This window comes from Scyliorhinus torazame, chromosome 8, assembly GCF_047496885.1.
Source record: "Scyliorhinus torazame isolate Kashiwa2021f chromosome 8, sScyTor2.1, whole genome shotgun sequence".
NCBI classification, from domain to species: Eukaryota; Metazoa; Chordata; class Chondrichthyes; order Carcharhiniformes; family Scyliorhinidae; genus Scyliorhinus; species Scyliorhinus torazame.
The window spans coordinates 228,575,765-228,596,135 of record NC_092714.1 but is presented as its reverse complement, the minus strand read 5'-3'; the positions used below and the strand labels follow the sequence as shown (position 1 = coordinate 228,596,135).

At 51.9% G+C, this 20,371-nt stretch overlaps 1 protein-coding gene across 5 annotated transcripts in view; it reads right to left on the bottom strand.

The window, feature by feature from the left end:
- LOC140428432 (uridine-cytidine kinase-like 1) overlaps positions 1–20,371 on the bottom strand; it is a 163,304-nt gene that overhangs the window by 93,960 nt on the left and 48,973 nt on the right. For all 5 annotated transcript variants that reach the window (XM_072514877.1, XM_072514873.1, XM_072514875.1 and 2 more), the window contains exons 2-5: positions 17,460–17,653; positions 15,612–15,718; positions 14,827–14,997; positions 11,424–11,495 (exon numbers count right to left, since the gene is read on the bottom strand). In XM_072514877.1, coding sequence (XP_072370978.1) covers positions 11,424–11,495; positions 14,827–14,997; positions 15,612–15,718; positions 17,460–17,653 — 544 coding nt within the window. The remainder of the gene's footprint in view (positions 1–11,423; positions 11,496–14,826; positions 14,998–15,611; positions 15,719–17,459; positions 17,654–20,371) is intronic.

Sequence of the window (20,371 nt, the reverse complement as noted above, 5' to 3'; positions counted from 1 at the left end):
CTGCTGACTTAACTATCCTGGAAGAAATCAATGAACGGTTTCCATCTCCGGGCAAACCCCTTCACAGACACTTTTCAAGGTGAACTTGATTTTCTCCAATCAGAGAAATTCCGCGAGGTCTCGACCCACACCCCCAGGCCCGGCGGCCCCGAGTCCCTCCATTCCAACAATATTCGTTTCCGGGCTATGAAAGACCGAAACGTCAGCCTCTATCACACCCTGGACTCCCGGGTCTTCCGACACTCCAGAAATCGCCACTTCTGGACTCGGGACCACCTTCACCCTCAGCACCTAAGACATCATGTCGGCAAACCCCCGCCAGATCCTCTCCAGCTTCGGACAGGCCGAAAACATATGGACATGGTTCGCGGGCCCCGCGCACCGCCCATACCTACCCTCCACCCCCTCAAAACCTGCTCATTCTGACCACCGTCATATACGCCCTGTGAACTACTTTAAATTGAATGAGGCTAAGCCTAGCGCACAAAGAAGATGCATTCACCCTTCTTGGAGCCTCTTCCCATAACCCAGCCTCCAGCACCCTCCCCAGTTCTTCCTCACACTTCCGCTTAACTTCTCCTTTCGGGGAGCCTTCCCATTCCATTAATTCTTTGTAAATTTCTGACACTCTGGCCTCACCAACCCCGGCTTTCGACACCACTTTGTCCTGTAACCCTGGGGCAACAGGTCAGGAACAGACAGCACCTGTTTCCTCACATATTCCCGAATCCATAAGTACCGGAACCAATTCCCGCTGGGCAGTTCATACTCCTCTACAAATCCCTCCAAGCTCGAAAAGCTGCCCCCCACAAACAGGTCCCCAAACTGCTCAATCCCCACCTGTCACCACACCCGGAACCCAGCGGCTGGCCCCTCCCCGGAACAAACCTGTGATTTCCACAAATCGGAGCCCAAACCGAGGCCCCCTCCAGCCTCAGGTGCTGCGGCCATTGTCCCCACACCCTGAGGTCTGTCACCACTACCGGACTTGTGGAGGTTTGCTTCTCTGCTGTAATCTCCAGGATCCTATTGTCCGATTCACACTGGAGTCCGAGGGCACTGACCTTGGCACCACACACACATTACTATTAAATTCTATGGTCAAGCACCATGGGCGTCATTCTCCGACCCCCCGCCGGGTCGGAGAATGGCCGTTGGCCGCCGTGAATCCCGCCCCCGCCCCCGCCGAAGTCTCCGAAGGAAGAAAAGTCGGCGGGGCGTTAATGGCGCCGCTGCCGCGGAGAATGTCACGGGTCTGCGCAAGGCAGCCGATTTTCGGCCTGCCGATATTCTCCCTTCCGGATGGGCCGAAGTCCCGTCGACGTGATGACCGTTCACGTCGACGTCAATCAAACCTCCTTTTCATCGGCGTGACCCGGTGCTCCAGGCTCACGCCGACCAGCGAGGAGGTGAGTGACGGCCTGGGGGGTTGGCTCTGGGCAGGAAATGGCGTGGCGGCAGACTGATTGCCTGAGGAAAGGTGTGTCTCGGCTTGTGTGTGTGTGCGGCGGGGGGGGGATGGTTAGAGTAGGCTGGGCTCCGGGGGAGTGCCGGGAGGGGGTCCGTGCCGGGGTGGAGGTTGGGGGTTGTGGAGGGGGTCCGTGCCGGGGTGGAGGTTGGGGAGGGGGTCCGTGCCGGGGTGGAGGTTGGGGAGGGGGTCCGTGCCGGGGTCGAGGTTGGGGAGGGGGTCCGTGCCGGGGTGGAGGTTGGGGGGGGGTCCGTGCTGGGGTGGAGGTTGGGGGGGGTTCCGTGCCGGGGTGGAGGTTGGGGGTTGTGGAGGGGGTCCGTGCCGGGGTGGAGGTTGGGGGGGGGGTCCGTGCTGGGGTGGAGGTTGGGGGTTGGGGAGGGGGTCCGTGCCGGGGTGGAGGTTGGGGGTTGGGGAGGGGGTCCGTGCTGGGGTGGAGGTTGGGGGTTGGGGAGGGGGTCCGTGCCAGGGTGGAGGTTGGGGAGGGGGTCCGTGCCGGGGTGGAGGTTGGGGAGGGGGTCCGTGCCGGGGTGGAGGTTGGGGGTTGGGGAGGGGGTCCGTGCCGGGGTGGAGGTTGGGGAGGGGGTCCGTGCCGGGGTGGAGGTTGGGGAGGGGGTCCGTGCCGGGGTGGAGGTTGGGGAGGGGGTCCGTGCCGGGGTGGAGGTTGGGGGTTGTGGAGGGGATCCGTGCCGGGGTGGAGGTTGGGGGGGGGTCCGTGCTGGGGTGGAGGTTGGGGGTTGGGGAGGGGGTCCGTGCCGGGGTGGAGGTTGGGGGTTGGGGGGGGGTCCGTGCTGGGGTGGAGGTTGGGGGTTGGGGAGGGGGTCCGTGCCGGGGTGGAGGTTGGGGAGGGGGTCCGTGCCGGGGTGGAGGTTGGGGAGGGGGTCCGTGCCGGGGTGGAGGTTGGGGAGGGGGTCCGTGCCGGGGTGGAGGTTGGGGGTTGTGGAGGGGGTCCGTGCCGGGGTGGAGGTTGGGGAGGGGGTCCGTGCCGGGGTGGAGGTTGGGGAGGGGGTCCGTGCCGGGGTGGAGGTTGGGGGTTGTGGAGGGGATCCGTGCCGGGGTGGAGGTTGGGGGGGGGTCCGTGCTGGGGTGGAGGTTGGGGGTTGGGGAGGGGGTCCGTGCCGGGGTGGAGGTTGGGGGGGGGTCCGTGCCGGGGTGGAGGTTGGGGGGGGGTCCGTGCTGGGGTGGGTGTTGGGGAGGGGGTCCGTGCCGGGGTGGAGGTTGGGGAGGGGGTCCGTGCCGGGGTGCAGGTTGGGGGTTGTGGAGGGGATCCGTGCCGGGGTGGAGGTTGGGGGGGGGTCCGTGCTGGGGTGGAGGTTGGGGGTTGGGGAGGGGGTCCGTGCCGGGGTGGAGGTTGGGGGGGGGGTCCGTGCCGGGGTGGAGGTTGGGGGGGGGTCCGTGCTGGGGTGGGTGTTGGGGAGGGGGTCCGTGCCGGGGTGGAGGTTGGGGGGGGGGGGGGGGGTCCGTGCCGGGGTGGGTGATGGGAGGGCAAATGAGTTGGTCCACCTGGCCAGGTGCCAGCCTCCAACAGTTGGACCCATGCGGTCCATGCCACCTGGCTGGGGGGAGGAGGGGATATGGGCAATGATGACATGTCGTCGTTCCCCTCCCCCCCACCAGGCCGTCATGTTTTCAGACCATCCAGCGATGTTGGCCGCCGTGGTGGCAGCCGCTAATGTCTATGTTGCCCTGGATGAGGAGGAGGAGGAGGAGGAGCGTGCCAGAGAGGCGGCGCAGGCTGCCGCAGAGGGGCAGGCGGCAGCCGCCCAGGCTGCAGGGACACCTGACCGACAGGACGAGGAGGGGGAGGAGGACGTCGCGGCCCCACGGCAACGGAGGCACCCGAGGGCGCCCCGTGTGTACCGGCCCCGGCAGTCATACCAGGACCTCACGGACCGGGAATGCAGGAGGAGACTCCGGATGAGCCGGGAAACCGTGGCACACATCTGCCACCTGCTGGCACACCTGTCACCGCGTGGCACTGGCGGGGGACACCCTCTCCCCGTGTCCGTCAAGGTTACGGTGGCCCTGAACTTTTATGCAACGGGGTCATTCCAGGCACCGAGTGGGGACCTGTCCGGCATATCGCAGACATCGGTGCATCGGTGCATCCGGGCAGTGACAGATGCCCTTTATGCCATGGCGCACCGCTACATCCGCTTCCCCGTGGACCGGGCCAGCCAAGATGCCCGGGCCGTGGGCTTCTCTGCCGTTGCCGGGTTCCCCATGGTCCAGGGCGCGATCGATGGGATGCACGTCGCCGTGCGGCCACCTGCAGATAACAGGGCCGTGTTCACTAATAGGAAGGGGACCTATTCGATGAACGTACAGGTGGTCTGCGACCACCGCATGATGATCCTGCACGTCTGCGCCCGTCACCCAGGCAGTGTACACGACTCATTCGTGTTGTCGTGGTCATCCATCCCCGGCATGTACGAGGGACGCCATCCCCGGCTGAGGGGCTGGTTGCTGGGCGACAGGGGCTACCCATTGCGATCGTGGCTGATGACGCCTATACGGAGGCCACGCAATGAGGCGGAGAACCGCTACAATGATGCCCATGTAGCGACAAGGGGAGTGATCGAGAGGTGCTTTGGCGTGCTGAAGATGCGTTTCAGGTGCCTGGACCTCTCTGGGGGCGCCCTCCAGTATCGGTCAGATAGGGTCGGCCGCATCATTGTGGTGTGCTGCGTCCTGCACAACATAGCCCAGCAGAGGGGCGATGTGCTGCAGGCAGAGGAGGGCGGAGTGGAGGAGCAGCAGGAAGAGGCCCAGTCCTCCCCAGATGAGGGGGATGGGGGCAATGGTCAGGGCAGACGGGGTAGACACAGACGGGTGGCTGTCCACCGTTACCGGCTGGCCCAGCGGGCACGGGACAGACTGATAGACGCTCGCTTCACTGACTAGATGGGCGTGGGAATCGGGTAGTATGGCCACAGACCGCACACCATGACAACAGCCGACCACCCACACCCCCCACCCATCCACCCACCCAGCACCCTCACCCCCCTCCCCAACCCCACACACCCCACCCGCATGCACACCACCCCCCCACTCCCAATTGCCGATCCACCGGCGGCACAACGGGCCGGGCTCACCCAGTTGCGGGTGGACGCGTGTCTATCGCAGGCCATGGAGAATGATGACAACCCGCCTCCGATGAGCTCCTGGCTCTACATCGTTGGACTATGTCTGACCCATGGCCACAGTACCACCATCCACCCGGACCATCCCTGCATGCGGTTGTGACACTGCAGCGCACGGTCCCGTCCTCTGCCCAGGGGATGTTGATGGCGGCCCAGGGGGAAGGGGGCAGACTCACCTGGGGCTGAGGTAAGACCACCCCTCACACACACACTTGCGCTCAACGTACATGACACCCCCGCACACTTTGGACAGAGCACAAAGGCAGCTTCGGTAGGTGTAACAATGACTTTAATAACCAAAGGAGTTCATGCACGTGCCCTAGCGCCTAAAACTCATCTGTGCCCTGCACCCGTGCCAACTTACTCAGTGTCTAATTGTTTGGCCTTACGGGCCCTTTGACTACGTCTACGTGGTTCCCCAGACGGTACAGCAGAACTGGAGGTGGACTCCTGTGATTCCTGCCCTCTGACACTGGATCCCTTTGGCGGCCGTTTCCTGGGGCGTCCTGGCCTAGATGGGCCAGGCTGCGGCCCGGGCGACTGGGATGGCGAGCTGCCAGCCTGTCCTGCCCGTTGCCCACCCGATGCACCTGGGACGGAAGGGGGGGAGTCCGAGGTGTCGCGGTGTACCGGGACCTCCCCTACAGAGGGAGCCGGGACGGACCACACCACCTCCTCCTCCCTCGGGGTGCCCGATGGCCCCCAGGCCTCTACATGGGTGGGGGATGCGAACGGACTGGCCATCCGACGCGCCCCCGACATCTGGCGCTGCCAGTCCTGGAGGCCCGTGCTGGTATCGACAGGGGTCTGCAGGTTTGCAGCCATGGAGCCCAGGGGGTTGTCGAACCCTGTCTGCGACAGTGCGACGCCAGCTCGCACATGGCCACTGGCGCCGATGCCCTCAGCGATGGCCTGCTGAGACTGGGCCATGGCCTGCAGAGACTGGGCCATGGCCTGCAGAGACTGGGCTATGGCCTGCTGAGACTGGGCCATGGCCTGCTGAGACTGGGCTATGGCGTTGAGCGCCTCTGCCATCTGGCGCTGGCACTGGCTCATGGCCTCCTGTGAGAGGGCAGCCATTTCCTGGGCCACAGACGCCGCCTGCACGGAAGGCCCCAGGCCTCGCAAACCGTTCCCCATGTCTGCCACCGTCGCACCCATTGCCTCCACCGCGGACGCCACCCATGCGGTGTCAGCCTGGGTGGCACGCATGACCGGGACCACTCCCAGCTCCTGGACGCGGGTGGACTCCTCCACCTGCGACCGCAGCCGCCGCAAGCCACCCGTCACCCTATTCGCTCGTCTCCGTGTCGGTGGTTGCATCGGATCTATGTGTGGGTGTGGTAACTGCAGGAACCCGGGATCCATCTGGGCGGCAGATGTTCGCTTGGCCTGGGCTGCCCTCCGACCGCCCGGTCCCTCTGCTGCTCCTACCTCCACCTGCTGTACCGGGACGGCTGTGTTGTGCGCACCAGTGAGTGTACCAGACGCCTCATCACTAAAGTGCCCAACCGTGGTGAGTGTTTCTGCGATGGTGGAGGGTGTTGGTGACAGCAGTGGCGTTGTGTCGTGCTCTTCGTCCCACTCTGAGTCCATGGCACTTTGGGGTGGGGGTTCGTCTCCACCCATCCACTCTGAGTCACTGTCCGGTATTTCGTCTTCCCGGGTAGGGGTGTCCTGGGTAGTGGTGTCCCGGGTAGTGGTGTCCCGGGTAGTGGTGTCCCGGGTAGGGGTGTCCTGGATAGTGGTGTCCTGGGTAGTGGTGTCCTGGCTCGGATGTGACGGGGGCCTGTGGCTGCCCCCCTCATCGCTGGGTGGTCGCTCCCGCACGTGACGGGGGTGTCGTCTCCCTGTTGCTCCAGGTCTCTCCGTCTCCCGTGGTCTCCGAGGGGCATCCTGCGGGCGTCGCATGCTGGAGGGTTCGGGTCTCTCCGTCTCCCGTGGTCTCCGAGGGGCATCCTGCGGGCGTCGCATGCTGGAGGGTTCGGGTCTCTCCGTCTCCCGTGGTCTCCGAGGGGCATCCTGCGGGCGTCGCATGCTGGAGGGTGCGGGTCTCTCCGTCTCCCGTGGTCTCCGAGGGGCATCCTGCGGGCGGTCTGCATCTGCGGGGATGGGTGCCTGGACGTTTGGTCCTGCGATACACAATGAAGCATGCATGGTTAGACATCAGGCAGTGATCAGGTGATACGGGAGAGGGGGATATAGGGGAGGGGGGATATGGGGACGGGCTGTTGGTGGCTCACTTACTCGTGGGGCCCCGACCTCTGCATCAGCAACCTCCCGGTCCTCAGGTCCGCCAGCCAGTTCCAGGGCCCTTTCCTCGTGTACGGTCAGTGGCCTCTCATCAGCGGGCCCTCCTCCAGTCCTCACATGCTCCCTATTGTTGTGTGCGCGCTTCTCCTGGGGGGGGGGGGTGGCAGGGGTAAAAGGCAACAGTGTTAGGCAGGTATATGAATGCACGCCATCGGTTGCGCGTGCATTGCAGAGGTTAAGGTTAGGGCTGGATTCACTTGGGGATATGGGGGATATGGGGGAGGGGGGGATATGGGGGAGGGGGGATATGGGGGATATGGGGGAGGGGGATATGGGGGATATGGGGGAGGGGGGATATGGGGGATATGGGGGAGGGGGGGATATGGGGGAGGGGGGATATGGGGGATATGGGGGAGGGGGGATATGGGGGATATGGGGGAGGGGGGGATATGGGGGAGGGGGGAATATGGGGGATATGGTGGAGGGGGGATATGGGGGATATGGGGGAGGGGGGATATGGGGGATATGGGGGAGGGGGGGATATGGGGGAGGGGGGATATGGGGGTTATGGGGGAGGGGGGATATGGGGGATATGGGGGAGGGGGGATATGTGGGAGAGGGGATATGGGGGAGGGGGGATATGGGGAATATGGGGGAGGGGGGATATGGGGGATATGGGGGAGGGGGGATATGGGGGAGGGGGAATATGGGGGATATGGGGGAGGGGGGATATGGGGGATATGGGGGATATGGGGGAGGGGGGATATGGGGGAGGGGGGATATGGGGGATATGGGGGATGGGGGATATGGGGGAGGGGGGATATGGGGGAGGGGGGAATATGGGGGAGGGGGGATATGGGGGATATGGGGGAGGGGGGGATATGGGGAGGGGGGATATGGGGGATATGGGGAGGGGGGATATGGGGGATATGGGGGATATGGGGGACGCTCACCCTGCCTGCTCTGACGAGGTCGTTCACCTTCTTGTGGCACTGGGTGCCTGTCCGTGGTGTTAGGGCCACAGCGGTGACGGCCTCTGCCACCTCCCTCCACAGACGCCGGCTGTGGCGTGGGGCAACTCTGCGGCCGTGCCCGGGATACAGGGCGTCCCTCCTCTGCTCCACCGCATCCAGGAGCGCCTCCACATCGCGTGACTCGAACCTCGGGGCTGAGCGACGGCCAGCCATCAAGTCGGGTGTTGCGGTCGGCTGTTCCGGTCGGGTGGGGGGGAGCTGCGCGGCCTTATGAGCCGTCACGCCGTGCAGCGCGTATGACGCTGCACGGCGTGAACCACTGCGCAAGCGCGGATCCCGTTACGTCGCTGCTAGCCCATTTTGGGCCGCAGACTATCGGCCCATTTTTATGACGTGACGCAAGTGGGATTTGCGCCGTTTTTTGCGCCGATCGGCGGAGTTTCCGCCGATAACGGAGAATTTCGCCCCATATATATGGATATTAAAAATATAAACTTCCATTATATATTAAATAGATAGACAGGGGAACACAAAACCTGAAAACAATTATGTCACTGATTCTAATGAAATTATCTACTTTTAAGTGTACCACATTGATTTGCAATGCCCATTATGTCTGCAGGTGGTTGTTATAACCCCACGGGGACAACCCGATTAATCTCCCCCTCGCTGTTTCGTGGAGTACGAGCTCCCCAGCTGAGGAGCGGAGGCCCACCAGCTGGCCTGTTGGTCCACAGGATAAAACCCGGCCCAGGTCGGCGCCGGGTTTCCAGAATAGTCCCAGGTGGGACTTGGACTGTTACTTGTATATACTTTTCTGAAAGCAAGGGTTGAAAATAAACCTTTTTTTGACCCTCCTTTCCAGACTCCTTCTTGACTATCATCGTGGTACAATGTTGATAACACCAAATATGTTAGATTCCAAAATAGCACCTGCTGTGGAATACTGACTGTCTTTGTAAATCAGGATATATTTCCACACAGAAGCCACTGGGTGGCTCTATAGCACAGTTATTCCCCAATATCTGAGAGATCATTTGGAATTCATTTGTGATGTGCATTAACATTGTATTCTTAAGCTAGGTTATTGTTGGTTCTGAAATCCTATCAGCCCCCGACTGCTGAAAATCTTTGGCTTAACAAGTCACAAAAGGTAACTGATTAATTAAAATGAACAAGGGGAGGTGCAAGTTGAGGATTGTTTCCTCTCGCTGCATTGATTTGCTACCCAACCTTCGCTGAAGTATCTTCCCTGCCCTTTTCTCCCAATTATTGTTCCCCTCTCCCTAATACCCCTCATCATTCTCTGTTCTCCCTCCAGGTCTAACCTCTTACTGTTGACTTTTTCTTCACCTCTCTCTTCCCTGTAACACTTTATCCATTCCTCTCTCCGTCCCTATTCTCCCCATGCTCCATCTATCAGGCACCCTTCTCTTCTCCATCGCCAATCTGTTTTTCTTCTCTCTGCTCCACTTTTTCTCTACGCTCATTGTTGTCTCTCTCTTTCTCTCTTTCCTCCCCTTCATTCTCCCAACTGCATTGGCCCTATTATTCGCTCTGCTCTCTAAACGCTGCTTGACTTGAATAGTGTATCGCTGGTAGTATATTAAAAATTGAGCTCGTGTTTATATCTATTTCCTTATTGGTTCCAGTACAGGCAACTCAACTATTGACTTAAGCAAGGCTTCAGTTTCAAATCGGACAAAATGTGAGAGTAGATCATAGCAAGAGGCATGGAGGTTTTGCCGGATTCATGGGCAGTGCTGATTTGGTGGTGCATTTGTTTCTTCCTGAGAAATTCTGAAGCATGGTGGAGAAGAGTTGCAGAATTCTACAATCATCCAGAGCCAACAAAGGTGCATATTTTTCTGGTTGAGGTACACATTATAGCTTGTAGAATTTGTAGCTAACTGATACTGCAGCTAGTATTTCATATAGTCAAATACAATCGACATGCAATCACCATTAAAGAAGCTAATAAAGGCAAGATAGATGAACACATTATTTATATTATTACAATTAGTCACTTGGTACAACACAATTTGAGTACTGCTGTAAAAAGAGATACCCTTTGCACTTATCAGGACAGATGATAGAATGCCAAATTTCAAAGGGAACAACAATTTATACAACAATGAAAAAAGGGTGTTGATTGGTTGAGACATTGTCATGGCGAATGCACCAGGGAACTATTGCCCCAGTGGCTTTTGTTTAATTCAAAAATGACACACTACCTGGACATATTCCTTTTGCCTGCAGAGGACAGGTTCCTGCACATGAATATATGTAGCTGTTAGTGTGTGGTGGTGAACCACAATGGGAGCCTGGCTGATAATCTTAAATTGGTTATTAGTGTAATTATTAGCACTCTCATGAGTGTTCAGCAGGTGCTTCCCAATCACCTAGTCACATCTAATATTAGAAAGTATGTTCTGAGTTTTGCAAGCATGAGTTGGTTGAGCATGGTCAGTACGCTGCCTGTAGCAAACAGTCAAAGGGATGTTCTATTTCATAGGATTCGCCAGTAGTAGGCATCACATCGGCACTGGAATTCATATACCACATTACTCATTTGTAGAATTACCTTTTAGCTTGATGGCAGCATCCTATGGAAAATACCATAAGTGTAGCAATTGCGTAGTAAAAGCATGCAGTGGCTGACTTCATCAGTTGCTCAAATCTTTGAGATACCTTACCCTTCTAGGGCAATTCTAGGTAGACTGGGCACTTTTCAGGCCCAACAGTGGTGGTCTTAGGCCCGTTCATGAATATGTGTGACACACATGGAGCAATAGTCTGACTGGATTAGCCATTATTCCGCAGGATAGCTTTAGTTTGCCCTATTTCCATGTCAAGCTTGCACGGTAAGAAAGTGGTTCAGGCCCGATTCACGAGATTAAATTCTTTATGGTGCATTCTTCATGGAAGCTTCTCGACAAGCAGTGAATTGCCAACCGTTCAGCACCCTTTTCTCATAGCGTATAATTGTTGCTCTCTTTGAAACTTGGCATTCTTGCCTCTGTCCTGATGCGGGCAAGATGGAAAGCTTCAACAAAGGTCTCTTTTTTCAGCAATATTATTCATATTAAAATTCACAAACACAATACAGAAAAACAGGCATGCCCAAAAGACCAAAACTGGATAAGTATGGAGATCTCAGAGGACTAAAGAGGATCCTCTGCAGAGGATCACGATGGGGTGCTACCATGGAGGGATTTGAACATAAATGTTAGAACTCTAAATTGATTATTATTCTCCCCCCGTCTCCACCAAAATACCATGAGTCACCTTTGACCCATGCTTGTCCCCTTCACTTCATCTTCCACCTGGGCAGACTCATTTGGTTCGAAATTCTGAAGGTCACGACTCGGGAGCTGTATCGGGATGCCAGATCAACGGCCGTATGATACGGCTGTATCATAGGCCGCCAGCTTCATACCAACGAAGCTTAAGGTCCAATTTGGATGGGCCTCAAACTGACATCTTTGGGTGTTGTTGGGAGCACATTGACCATCCGTTCCACAGTGGAAACTGGGACAATTTGCATCTCCCCTTCAATAATACCAAGTCTAATGTAGTGATACCTACCTTCAGCAATTCTTTATCAGCAAATGCCATGATGCCTTCGAAAATGATCACACTGGCTCCATACAATGTTTTCTGGAGGCACAAAATATGAATCAGATTGTTGCAACAAAACAGAAGTCATTTTAGTAACATTAATTGCATTATAGATTTTGAAAATATAGCACATACTAATTAGTGCATAATGACCAGCCTTACATGATCAGTTTTGATTCGAACAATTAATTGAACGGTTCTTCCTGGCCTAATAAAGTTAGTTACAAATGTAAAATTCTATTTGAATATGGTTTTCTCCTCTTTTCTTAGGCCTGCCTTCTATATCCAAATTACAGAATATTTTCCTGATAACAGATGTCTGCCACTGATGGTTACCCATTGATAAGAAAGTGCTCAGTTTCAGGTGAAGCGTTTGATTCATTCAGCCTACTTTGGGGTTGTCAATCATCAGTTCCACAACTGGGATTCCAAGTGTCACAAAACTATGGCTCTTGGAATTACACAAGGGATACCAATGCGCAAATGCTCAACATTTTTGTCTGAAATCCCTCTTACATTTTAGCAGAGGTTTTGCCTAATTAATTTTAAATGGGATAACAATTCTAGCATTTCTACACCAGCGTTCCATTGCAGAATTTCAACGCACATTTCCTTCACTCTGTAACATGTTTGTATGTCCGAGTCATTCTTTGATATTATTTTAGCTATAATGTAATGGAACTAAAATATTCTGGTCCTAGTCACATTTTAAAGCTAATTTTCAAACTATTTATTCACTGCACGAGTTAAATCCTCAAGTACATTTTTGCTTGTCTTTACAATGTACTTTTCACACAGCAGGGAGCAAAGCAAACTAATTCACTTTCTATACTTCTGTAAAGGAGGATAATAATGGAAGATCCCAAAATGGGTTCTGCAGTGCTTTCCAAAAATTGAAGAAAGTTAATGATCGTGAAGTATAACCCAAGACTTGAAATTGCAAAATACATCCAAGAAAATTGTGTTGCTGCTTTTTTTCCCCAACATTAATTTCCATTTTAGATAAATTACATGTAAATGATTAAAATCAGAAAACAAAAATCATAGGCCAGGGTTCCCCATTCACCCCCAGTAGAGAGTCTTGTGGCAGCGGAGGTAGCTCGACGTAAGTCACCAGTAGGATCTTGGGGTCCCGCAGAAGTCAAAGTCATTTTGTATGCATTGCCCACCGCACTGCTGGGGAACTCAGGAATCCTGCACATAAAAAATACTGAAATACTGTGTGCTCTGCAAGGACTAACTCAATTCCTGACTCCTATCTGTCATCTACAAGTCAGGAGTGTGATGGAATATTCCGTAATTGACAAATGATTATAGCTCGAATAGCACACAGGAAGTCGGACACCATCCAAGACAAAGCAAGCAGCCTCCTTGATACCTCAAACACCATCTTACGCATTGGCTTCCTTCACCTCCAGTGAAATAATTGCTGCAGCATGCATGTTCAACCAAAAGCAGTGCAGCAAATCGCCTTGGTTTCCTCAAGGGGAGGCAGTGGCGTAGTGGTATTGTTGTTGGATGAGTAATCCAGAGACACAGAGTGGATGGGCAGGCACTCTTTCCCAGGGTGGAGGGGTCAGTCACTAGGGGGCATAGGTTTTAAGGTCTGTGGGACAGAGTCTAGAGGAGGTGTGCGAGGCAGGTTTTTTTTTTTTTACACAGAGGATGGCGAGTGCTTGGAATGCGCTGCCAGGGGAAGTTGTGAAAGCAGATATATTAACGGCGTTCAAAAGGCATCTCAACAAATACATGGGCAGGATGGGTATAGAGGGATATGGCACTAGGAAGTGCTGAGGGTTTTGGCCAAGGGTGGTGTCATGACCGGTACTGGCTTGGAGGGCCAAAGGGCCTGTTCCAGTGCTGTACTGTTCTTTGTTCATTCTCTGGTGACCCGGGTTCAAATCCCGGCATGGCAGATGGTGAAATGTGAATTCAGTAAAAGAAATCTGGAATTAAAATGGACATGAAACCATTGTCGATTATCGTAAAAACCCATCTGGTTCACTCATGCCCTTTAGACAAGGAAATCTGGCATTCGGCCTACATGTGACTCCGGACAGGTGGCACAGTGGTTAACACTGCTGCCTCAAAACTCCAAGGTCCCGGTTCAATTTCGGCCTCGGGTGACTGTGTGGAGTTTGCACTTTCTTTCCGTGTCTGTGTGGATTTCCTTCAGGTGCTCTGGTTTCCTCCCACAGTTCAAAGATGTGCAGGTTAGGTTGATTGGCCATGCTAAATTGCCCCTTAGTGTCAAAAAGGTTAGATTGGGTTACGGGAATGGGGTGGAAGCCTAGGCTTAAGTAGGGTCCTCTTCCCAAGGGCCGGTGCAGACTTGATGGGCCAAATGGCCTCCTTCTGCACTGTAAATCCTATGATTTATGGACTGCAGTGGTTCAGTAAATGGCTTACTACTCATACTGAAAGGCAATTAGGAATTGGTAACACGGGCTGGCATTGCCAACAATGCCCATATCCCAGGAACAAATAAAAACATTTGCTTCAAATGGAGCCATCTGCTCGAATCCATTTTCCCTATTTTCTTTCTAGTATTCCTTTATGTTCTCCTTTCAAATATTTATCCAATTAAATTGTATTCCTACCTCTGCCTCAGCAGCCACAAGTGGCAAAGAACTATATGTTCTCAAAACCCTTTGGTATGAAAATAAATTCAAATCTCATCCTTCATTCTGAACCTGAGCAACTTGTTACTAATTAGCCAAGTGATGGAAACATAATTTCACTGCTAATCTTCTCAAACCCTTCATAATATTGTAAACTTCAATTAGATACTTTTCGGCCTCAGTGAAAAAAAGTCTCAATTTAATCACTAACCAACCACATTTTGCCAACACGTGGGAGAACAAGATGCAGTGTGAAGAACAAAATAACATCTCATAACTCTGAGATTTATTAAAGTCAAGCAAAATGAGAAGTAGATTGTTCGCAAAACCAGAGGATCGCATTTCTGGTTACATTCTAATGAAACTTCATTCATCCCCCCCCCCCCCCCCCACCCACCCACCCAAGACTAATATTTTCCTTTAATAGGACACGCTGGGTGGAATTTTAAAGCCCTATTGCGGCAGGGGTAGTGCCATGCAATGTGGCGAGGCGCTCCAAAGTCCATTGACTTCGGCGTGACTGGAAAATCTTGCCGCCGTAAAACCCCGTCCCGGGACCGCATAAAAGCTATCGCATTAACCGATACGATGTACAAATCCTTCCCCATGTCTTTCACTTTGTATTAAAATATGTGCAAAAATTTGTTTATTTCTTTAGGAATATGGCAAACGCTTTGCTTCAATTGGTCATTCATTTTCCTTTTCCATTCCTCTTGCGCAGTCCCCGTTTCACTGCGCATGGAGCTTACCCATTCTTTCTTCCTACAGCAGGACGCAAAATCATACACAGGGATTTTTATACTTTTTCCTTGTTTTAGTTTCCTGAGAGTGGACACAATGAGATCAAAGTCAAAGGCATCAGGATGGTCAAAATTATATTCATTGTTGGCAGCTCGCACCTGCTGCTCTTCGGTGAGCACCTGCAGGTGGAAGAAAAGGATCCTGAGTGCGACACACATAACAGCAATAGTTGCAGGAATGGATATGTTGTTGTGACTCTCACAGTGCACGGATAAAGTGCTATTTATAATATTCTGCTAGAAGGTTACCAGCCGGCTGTTGTGACATGGACCAGAATTCCCAGCTGATGGGATTCTCTTTTCCCTCTGGCAGTGCACCCCCGCCCCCCACTCAAGGATTTCCCAGCGGCGTGGGGTGGCTTCAACGGGAAATCCCATTGGCAAGCATAGGGAAGCCAAGAATTCCGCTGCCAGCGAGCGGCGTGAGGGACCGGAGAATGCAGCCCATAACATGCACGTACCTTTAACGCAGCGTATCTTAATCTGATGTCAATCACTGCCACCTCGACAGGGCGTGATACAGTTTGGAGGGGAAAACCTACATTGCAATATTTAATCATATAAATAAATATTAACAATTTTCTCCCTTAATTCTCTGTATTCTATTCCAGTGATTCCCCAATCAAAGGTTTCCTGTTCTGTGCATGTGTGTGTGTTTTTCTTTGGGGGGGGGTTGCACCTGGATTAGCAACAGATTAAGGAACTAGAATTTAAAAGTCAAAAAACAAACGCACCTTGTAAAAGGAGTCCACAGATAGAAGCACGACCCAGGGAACATCCAATGCTTCTATTATCTTTCTGGCCACGGTAGTTTTCCCTGAAGCACTACCACCACACAACCCTAAAAAAGTAACACAATATGTTGCTGCTAGTTTTCTGGACCAGTAACAAAATATCTACACATTTAACCTTCCTCTTGTATGTGATCTCTTGGCTGCAAATCCCACTTTGAATCCCATGACTAAGAGGTTAGTGAATATACCCTTTTCTTTGGGTTGTCTCCTCTTCCACTTCATGTAAAGCGTGGCTTTCATGATCAGCCATGATCACATTGAATGGCGGGGCAGGCTTGATGGGCCTGGTGGCCTATTCCTGCTTCTATTTCATGGGTTCCTGTGTTCATCTGTCACCTCTCCGAACAGCCGCACTGAGATTGGGATTGGCCATCTTGTAAAATGCAATCCTGGCTCTACATCCTCTCATGTCACAGTATATTTTGAACTTCAAGCTAATTCTTTATGCTTTAAACCTGACCACAACATGCGGTCGCCCAAGGATGGCCTGACTTTTCTTTAACCGAATAAATCCACTTTGATGGGCGGAATCATTCCAAAAGTGCACAGGGTGCACAAGAAAACTGTCTGAAACGCACGATTCCCAGCTGCTGTTCGTGCCTGATTTAATAGCACGCTGTGCAATTTCAAAATGCAGCCATTACGGAATTTGTGCCCTTGGCTAACATGACATTAGATCATGCCCACTGACTCAAGAAGGAACGGAAGAGACATTTCAGACTGATGTTGTATCAATACTTTTTCCTGAAACTAATTCAAAAGGCTAATTTCAAACTGTATGGGCCATTCAGATACAAAAAACTGCCTATCTCAAACTCTCAAGGTGTCAAATGACAATATACGTACATACGAATTAGGAGCAAGAATAGGCCACACCTCGAGCCTGCTCCGCCATTCAATATGGCTGATCTGATTGTAACTTCAGCCCCACATTCCTGTCTGCTCCTCGATAACCTTTGAACTCCCCCTTGTTAATCAAGAATCTAGCTAGCTCTGCCTTCCAAATATTCAGAGACTGCCTCCATTGCTTGTTGAAGATGAGAGTTCCAATATGAAGAGAGAATAATGGAGACACTCTCCTGAATGCAGGGGAATCAATGGATGTGGCAGGAAGTAGAGTTGAGGTAGATGGTCTGACTGAATGCAGGACAAACTTGAGGTGCAATATGGCATCCTCCTATTTCTTATGCTGTTGTGGGTGGGCCTCACATTAGGAAACTGAAGCGTCATGATTTTTCAGTAAAGTTCAAAGAGGCGGATGGGGGGGAGAGATATCGATTGGCCAAACTTATCAAAAGCACATTCTGAAATTACTTCTGAAGTGTTTTTTGTGCCAGATGGATGGGTGCATTGCACCACAACTGCAGGTCACTAATATTGTTCCCAGCTTCTTTCTGGTTTACAATTTGGAATGTTTTCCTTCTGTGATTGTTATCGGCTTTAAATGTGCAATCAGCAAGCTTAGATGTTTTCAGGAAGGGTGCGATAGAGTAAGTCCCATCATTTGCAAAGAGCTTTCGATCAGAAATATTGAAAGCCCAATTCAGTAACTGTCACACACACACACAGCACATGTGCGCACACACACCGAGCACATGTGCGCACACACACAGAGCACATGTGCACACAGACACAGAGCACATGTGCACACACACACAGAGCACATGCGCGCGCACACACAGAGCACATGTGCGCGCACACACAGAGCACATGTGCACACACACACAGAGCACATGTGCACACACACAGCACATGTGCACACACACAGCATACACATGAATTCCTTACCAATAACAAATGCTTCTTTGGACTGTGCGCCATGCTCGTTGTACCAAGGAGGCCGGCCTGCAGTGTAAATTGTTCGCTTGCTTGTTCTTAAAAGTGGTGGATTAGATTTGCACTGGCTGGTGGTTCGTTTCCGTGATGAAAAAGTAATAGTCACAGGGGGCAATAATCGATCTAAAGCCTCTTCACTGCTGCCACTGCAAAGAAGATAGATGTGTTACTTATTCCCATAGTTAATATGCACGTTTTTTCAGTCAGAAACAACCAAAGGCTATTGGTCCTATTAATGCTCATCTCGGAGGCATTCTGAACTATCAACAGCGTTCAATGTTCACTCTCTTCTGCCATTTAAACATCTGAGGCTGAATTTTCATCACAAAGGCAGGAAACAGGATCTGGGGTTGTTTTTGAGTTGGAAATCTGCCTCTGGTGAGAAACCAAACCTGCTATGCTGTGAATTTTATGGTTCTGTTAAAGAAAGTATGCGTTCATTTTGGCGAAACCGCTTTAAAATAGTCTACAATGTTTGCCTCAAGGGCTCAGAGCTTCCAATCACATGGATTGAAAAAAAAACGTGATCAACCACCCTAACGTGTACAAACTACCTAATATTGGAAAGGAGGTGGAGGAAGAAATATGTAAGAAAGTAAGTGAAATGAAAAGACATGGGACGAGCTTCTCCGTTCAGGTTTCTCCATCCATCGCACCAGATTTCTGGTGTGGTATGCCATTGGGATTCTCCATTTCACCAGCTGGTCAAAAGGATTTCCCATTGTGGGGCAGCCCCACGCCACCGGGAAACCTTCGGGCTGCCGGCAAAACAGAGAACCCCGATGGCAGAGAATTCAGCCCTAGGATCTCCCGCCGCAGTTGAATTGCTACTGATTTTCAGGAAGTGGTACCCGATCCTGAGCAATGCAAATATATGCTTGGCGAGGCATTCCCAAGGGTTATTGGGCCTCCATTTAGAGCGAGCTGACTGAGCAAGGACCCGCGGCTGGCCACGCCCCTCACATTGCACATCAGCTCCCCACCCAGTGGGTGGTCAGAATGTGGAACTCGCTACAACAAGGAGTCATTGAAGGGACCAGATAAATTGAAAAGGAAGCTAGATATACACATAAAAGAAAGACAGCGTTAATGAGGTCAGATGAACTACGGGTGGAAGGTGTGGGGATTAAACACTGGCATGGATCTGTTGGGTTGAATAGTCTATTTCTAGGCTTGAAATACTCTGCAATACTGTGTTATCTATGTTTGATAAAAGTAGATTGCAACAATCAGAAGAACAGTAAACATGGTTGAATCGGAGGTTAAACAGCATTGCAAAATTCACACATAATCTGTGTGAACTGTGTGCATTCTACAGCTATGTTTGCCAATGAAAGCCAGGCACTTTTCAAGTCAAAACTGCAATGTTGACTATCTTGCATGTTGTAACCGAACAACAGGAAACTCAAGAAAAATCAACAGTTCAATTTCTCTACAGTGAATTTTCCATTCATTTAGAAGAACACTAACTTGCATTTGGGTGCCGAGTGTTAATTAACACTGAATCTTTCAAACTTGCACCTTTGATCTGATATTTATACAGGTAACACAGGCACAATACTCAGGCATGGTTACAACAAGCGGCACAGTAGCACAGTGGTTAGCATTGGTGCTTCACACCGCCAGGGACCTGGGTTCAATTCCCAGCTCGGGTCACTGTCTGTGTGGAGTTTGCACTTTCTCCCAGTGTCTGCTTGGGTTTCCTCCGGGTGCTCCGGTTTCCTCACACAATCCAAAGATGGTGGATTGGCCATGCTAAATTGCCCTTCGTGTCCAAAAAGTTTAGGTGGGGTTATTGGTTTTTGGGGATAGGGTGGAGGTGTGGGCTTTGGTAGGGTGCTCTTTCCAAGGGCCGGTGCAGACTCGATGGGCCGAATGGCCTCCTTCTGCACTGTAAATGCTATGATTCTATGAAGCGGGGAGAGGTGAATGTGACCACACTCCCACCGGGAGCAAGCATAAAGCTGAAAATCTGGCATATGGATTTCAGGCCATTAGGATTATTGTTGAGATTAATGTCAAAACCTCATTATGCTTTATTGCTCCATGATCGAGTATTTCCATTTCAATAGCGTGCGAACGTATAAACCATGTGATTTTGCAGCTGTTTCAATGGAATATCAGGTGGGGGTTTAGAACGGGATGCCCTACGGATTCCAGGGAATCTAGTCAGTTTCCCACCAGACACATTAGAATTATCCTTAAGGTTAAAACAAAAACAAATGAAATAAATCAAAAACTCATTTATTTCACAGTAACATGGTTGAATTTAGCAGTTAGAATAAAAACAGCACGTCTGATCTCAGCATAAAATCAAGTACTTTCAAGGAAATTATTAACCCTGGAGTATGTCCTACAGTGTACCTTGTACTAATGGATTTTTAGAAAACTATTTGCTCATTCTCCAACTAATATATGCTGAATTCTTTCAATTCTGCTTTCCTACATTGTGGAAACAAAAAAGTTAAAATTGGATGCAGATCTTGTCCTTTAAGTTAACTAGCCACTGCTTTAAAAACTTTAGAATTTTCAGTAAAAATGGAAAATGTTCGAGAAATTCTGCAGGTGTGGCAGCATCTTCGGAGATTGAAATAGAGGCCACAATCTCCCGGCCTCATTGCGCCCCGACTTGGTGACGCAACAAACCCTTTGCATAGAATCATAGAAGTTTACAGCATGGAAACAGGCCCTTCGGCCCAACCAGTCCATGCCGCCCAGTTTTTAACCATTAAGCTAGTCCCAGTTGCCCGCACTTGGCCCATAACCCTCTATACCCATCTTACCCATGTAACTATCTAAATGCTTTTTAAAAGACACAATTGTACCCGCCTCTACTACTACCTCTGGCAGCCCATTCCAGATAC